This window comes from Nyctereutes procyonoides, unplaced genomic scaffold (genome assembly GCF_905146905.1).
Source record: "Nyctereutes procyonoides isolate TBG_1078 unplaced genomic scaffold, NYPRO_anot_genome, whole genome shotgun sequence".
NCBI classification, from domain to species: domain Eukaryota; kingdom Metazoa; phylum Chordata; class Mammalia; order Carnivora; family Canidae; genus Nyctereutes; species Nyctereutes procyonoides.
Genome location: NW_026575126.1, coordinates 59,869,142 through 59,874,153, shown reverse-complemented (window position 1 = coordinate 59,874,153; position 5,012 = coordinate 59,869,142). Strand labels below are relative to the sequence as shown.

Sequence of the window (5,012 nt, the reverse complement as noted above, 5' to 3'; positions counted from 1 at the left end):
GAATTAGGTGAATGACTCCTGTAGCACAGCTTACAAGGTACCAGGCACCGTTGCAAGTGTCCCCTACACAAATGTGGGGGGTGTCTCATTCAATTCTCTCATGAAGTCTGTGAGGTTGATGCAATTCTCATCATCCTCATTTTTTTACAGAAGAGAAAACTGGGGCGCAGAGAAGTATGGTGACCTGTCTGGGGTCACCCAGGAAGGAGGAGGTCAGAGGTCTGAACCCAGGGCAGCTGGCTCCAGAATCTGCACCACACTGTTAACCTCCCTCTCCAGTGAGGGAAACTACCTAGGGACCCACTCCCCCTCACAGCTCAGGATATAAAGGGGGCTTTCCAGATGTTTCTTATCGAAAAGGGGTGTTGGGCGTGTTAGGGGCGAAAACCACTGACCTAGCTTGTGGTGTGTTGTTCATTCCACAATCTGCCACCAGAGTCCTGAGTCTGAGCCAGAATTGGGGTGGGGGTCAGGTGTGAGGCAGGGGGCAGGGGACGGATAGGAAGGAGTCAGCCAGGTGAGGCCCTCAGATCCCCACTGGCCATTATCCCAAGGACTGTTTATGCTCAGACTCTGCCTCTTTCCTCCTCCCTGAGGGGCGGGGATCTCCTCTGTGGAAAAATACCCAGCTGGGCGAGCCCCAGTGAGAGGGCGGAGGCGAGGGGAAGGGGCTGGGACTCACAGGACCGACTCTTTCCCCCTCTCGTGATTGCTGTTTACTGGGTCGGGTTCTGGGAAAGGACCAGATTGCATCAGACAGGGCCTGAGGAGGACACGTGGCCTTTATAAGTTGGGGCCAGTGAAGAGGGAGGTGTCGGGGAAACCAGACACAAACAAAGCTTTTGAAGACGACAGAGAGACAGACGGCAAGGGAGAGTCAGATATAATGTCCACCTTCCCGGGAGCAGCCAGCCGGGCTCAGCAGCCCCCAGGCCCAGAGGACGAAGACCCCAGCCTGGATGAGTATGACCTCTATAGCCTGGCTCATTCCTGCCTGGGTAAGGTCTGGCCCTGTCACCTTCCTGATCCCTCCACATCTACCCCCACGCCCCAACTAGGATTCCTCCTTAGATTTGTCCTCATCCCCAAGTCCTTCTTAACCCCTCTTACCCTGAGTGCTGTCCTGCTCAGCCCTGGGACGCCACACACCCCTAGGATATTGGAGCAACCATCAGGGGTCCCTCGTTCCACAGATAGGGAAACAGGGATTATGACTGCCCCAAAGCCATGTGGTGACCACTCCCCAGTCTGCCTCCCCCAAACCATGCTCTGTCCACCCTGCGCTCCAGACCCCCTGCCTCTCCTTGGATGTCTCATGCCTCCGCCAACCTCACCTCAGCCTCTTGCCTGGTTCCCAGGAGTGGGAGGCCGGAAAGGTCGCACCAAGAGAGAAGCTGCTGCCAACACCAACCGCCCCAGCCCTGGTGGCCATGAGAGGAAGCTGGTGACTAAGCTCCAGAACACGGAGCGGAAAAAGCGGGGGGCACGGTCCTGAGACGGAGCTGGAAGTAAGGAGTCAGGGGACCCAGAGGTCCCTCTGTCTCAAAAGGACATGCCTCAAAGTATGGTTGGGTGAGAAGAAGGGATCCAAGTACCATTGTCTCAAAGTACAATGAAATGAGACACACATTCGACTCTGAGTTTCCTAGTGACCAGAGCAAAGGGGGAAACATGGAACCTTTCCAACTGGAGGGCAATTTGGTTTACAGGGAGGGAAACGGAGCCCCAGGGGGAGGTAGGGTCTTTCTCTGGAGACACAGAGCAAGTGACCAGGAGAGGCAGAGTCAGAACCCAAGATTAGAACTTTCCTGCTCAGGGATGCCTGGGTGGCTCAGCGGTTGAGCTTGAGGATCTGCCTTCAGCTCAGGGCGTGATCCTGGAGTCCCAAGATCCAGGCCCGCATCGGGCTCCCTGTATGGAGCCTGCTTCTGTCTCTGCCTCTCTTTGTGTCTCCCATAAATAAATAAATAAAATCTTAAAAAAAAAAAACCTCTCCCTGTCTTCCCTTGCCCCAGATGAGGCCAGAGCACGGACACCACACAGCGACGAAGACAGGACCACGGATCGGCACCTGGAGGCAGGATCCAGACCTGCTTGCCCCCCACCCCACCCCCAGGACTTACCCTACCTGACCGAGGCTCCGAGGGGCCACCAAGGAAGTGACTCCAGCCCCAGAAAAAGGACAAGATAGGGAGCAAGAGGCAGGGAATAAATGGAGAGGCAGAGTCGCAAAAGGTACCCCCTAAAAAGAAAGACACTGAAGAAATTGGCTCTCCCGGAGTGTGGGAAGGAAGGACAATAAACAAAGTACATCTGCAGGTTGTGTGTGGGATTTTGTCTCTTTGTGCGGTTTTGATCATCTGTGTTTCTGCCTGTGTGTGGCTGCGTTTGCATGAGCCAGTGAGAGCTCATCTTGTTAGCGTGTGTCCTTGGTTATGCACCTGGGAGAGGGTGAGCCTGATTTTGTGAGGATGGGTAGGGGCTAGCATGTTTTCTTGTGTTTTTTTTTTTTTTTTTGGTATGCATATGTTTTGGCAAACATGTCTCCATGGTTTCTCACGAAATGCAAGGGGATTTCCTATTTCTTTGTCATGCTGCCTGGGAAACAAGCCCCCTCCTCAGCTCTTGTCCATTTTCAGAATGAACAATCTTATTGATTGTGTCATTTTCACATAAAACCACCTTTGGGGGCACCTGGGTGGCTCAGTCGGTTGAGCTTTCAACTCTTGATTTTGGCTCACATCTCCAGTGTCAGAGTGGTAAGTTTTCAAGCCCTGCACTGGGGCCATGCCTATTGTGGAGCCTGCTTAAAAAGAAATTAAAATTTAAAAGAGGGAATCCCTGGGTGGCTCAGTGGTTTAGCACCTGCCTTCGGCCCAGGGCGTGATCCTGGAGTCTCGGGATTGAGTCCCACATCAAGCTCCTTGCATGGAGCCTGCTTCTCCCTCTGCCTGTGTCTCTGCCTCTCTTTCTATGTCTCTCATGAATAAATAAATAAAATCTTTAAAAAAATTAAAAGATATAAAGCCACTTTTTGAAGTGAATGCTATTTATTGGTGCCACCTGCAAAATAGAGAAAACTGAGATTTATTTATTAAAGATTTTTATTTATTTATTCATGAGAGACAGAGACACAGGCAGAGGGAGAAGCAGGCTCCACGCAGGGAGCCCGATGTGAGACCCAATCCCAGGTCTCCAGGATCACGCCCTGGGCCGAAGGCGGCGCTAAACCGCTGGGCCACCCAGGCGTCCCGAGAAAATTGAGATTTAGAACTTAAGAGACTTGCCCCAGATACTCAGGGCTCAAACTCGAGGATTCTCACTGTCCCTCTGCCAAGAGGGCTGCCAGTACAGGGTTCTGGGGGGTCACCTGCAGGGGAGGAAGATTCTTACCTTATATATATATATATAATCAGTATCAGGACCAGAGTTTGAGAAGACTGTAGGGCAAATAAGAAGACCTATTGATTGAGATAGGTTTTGGGTGGCTGTAATGAAGACTCAAAATGGGAGAGAAAGTTCTCTGTCATATAACCGCTCCAAGAGTCAGTACTCTTGAGCTAAAATGACAACTTCACTGTGTCAGGGATTCCAGCGACTTTTAGCTCATTATTCTGACACCCAGAAAACATGGCTTCCGGGATGCTTGGGTGGCTGAGTCGGTTGAGCATCTAACTCTTGGTTTTGGCTCAGGTTCTGATCTCAGGGTCATGAGATCAAGCCCCAATTTCCAAGTTGGGCTCTTTGTTCAGCACGGAGTCCACTTGAGATTCTCTCCCCCTTTGTCTCTCCTCCTCTTCTCTCTCAACTAAATAAATAAATCTTTAAAAACAAGCAAACACACAAACAAACATGGCTTCCACTTTGGGATCCAAACTAGCTGCTTCGGTACCTGCCATCACATCTGCATCTCAGCCAAGGAAAGGGAGTGGGGGAAGGGACCAGGGGAAGCCACACCAATTTTTTTTTAAGATTTTATTTATTTATTCATGAGACACACACACACAGAGAGGCAGAGACACAGGCAGAGGGAGAAGCAGGCTCTATACAGGGAGCCTGATGTGGGACTCGATCTCAGGACCCCAGTATCATGCCCTGGACTGAAGGCAGGCTCTAAATACGCTGAGCCACCCTGGGATCCCCACCACACCAATTTTTAAGGCCACAACCTAAAAGTAGAATCTGTTACATTGGGTCAGAATTTAATCACATGGCCACACCTTACTACAGGCGAAGCTGGCAAACATGGTATTTAGGTGCTTAGCCCTGTGTTAGCCAAAACTTGGAGAGGGCAGGAGAGGGAATACTGGAAAAAACTAGCAAGAAACATTTTTCATAGGCAGACTCAACAGGAGGGAGAATAAAACCTCCAGGTCTGGTCCTGGGCAAAGCATTTTTCCTTTTCCCCTGCTCTTCCATGTAAGCCCTAGGCTGCAAAACCTGGAGCCAGTTGTTCTTAGGGACCTAAGAATATGAGCAGAGAAATGAGGCAATTGTTGCATCAGTAACAGATGCACAGCCCACCAAGACCAGCTTGAACCTCTGGGAGCCTCCACTGAGTCTGACTTACAGTCACAGGATCTCTGGCTGGGTAGAACAGTAAGGGACACCTTGTCCAATCCCACGGCACAACAGACCAGGGTCATCTCTGCTTGAATTCCACCAAGGACAGGGACTTGCTGCCTCTGAGTTGCCTGATTCCTTCTCAGAGCACCTTATTAATAACGTGGGCTGAAGGGGTGCCTGGGTAGCTCAGTCAGTTAAGCATCTGCCTACAGCTCAGATCATGATCCCAGGGTGCTGGGATTGAGCCCCACATCATTGGGCTTCCTGCTCAGTGGGGCATCTGCTTCTCCCTCTGCCCCTTGCCCCCCTCTCCACTTGTGGGCTCTCTCTCTCAAATCAGTAAAATATTTTTTAAAAATGGGCTGAAAATCTGACTCTCCCACCTGCCCCTGAACAAGCTTCTGGTCCTCTGGTCCTTTCTTTCTGAGATGTCTTCAATCCCACCT

The 5,012-nt window shown here is 51.1% G+C and overlaps 1 protein-coding gene across 2 annotated transcripts; it reads left to right on the top strand.

The window, feature by feature from the left end:
- The first annotated feature begins 697 nt into the window (after window positions 1-697).
- Window positions 698-2,318, top strand: NUPR1 (nuclear protein 1, transcriptional regulator). 2 transcript variants are annotated; one of them, XM_055340572.1, is made up of 3 exons: window positions 698-998; window positions 1,290-1,508; window positions 2,016-2,318. In XM_055340572.1, the coding sequence occupies exons 1-2, from the start codon at window positions 887-889 to the stop codon at window positions 1,493-1,495; spliced, it is 318 nt and encodes a 105-aa protein (XP_055196547.1). In that variant the 5' UTR covers window positions 698-886; the 3' UTR covers window positions 1,496-1,508; window positions 2,016-2,318. The 2 variants fall into 2 exon arrangements, with proteins under 2 accessions (XP_055196547.1, XP_055196548.1); XM_055340573.1 differs by having other exon boundaries at window positions 719-998; window positions 1,359-1,508.
- The last annotated feature ends 2,694 nt before the right edge of the window (window positions 2,319-5,012 follow it).

Excerpts from the sequence above, each read along its gene's own strand:
- NUPR1 (XM_055340572.1), top strand. The coding sequence starts at position 887 with ATGTCCACCTTCCCGGGAGCAGCCAGCCGGGCTCAGCAGCCCCCAGGC. Across the intron at positions 999-1,289 it reads CCTGGCTCATTCCTGCCTGG|ACCCCCTGCCTCTCCTTGGA; the intron begins GTAAGGTCTGGC and ends CCTGCGCTCCAG.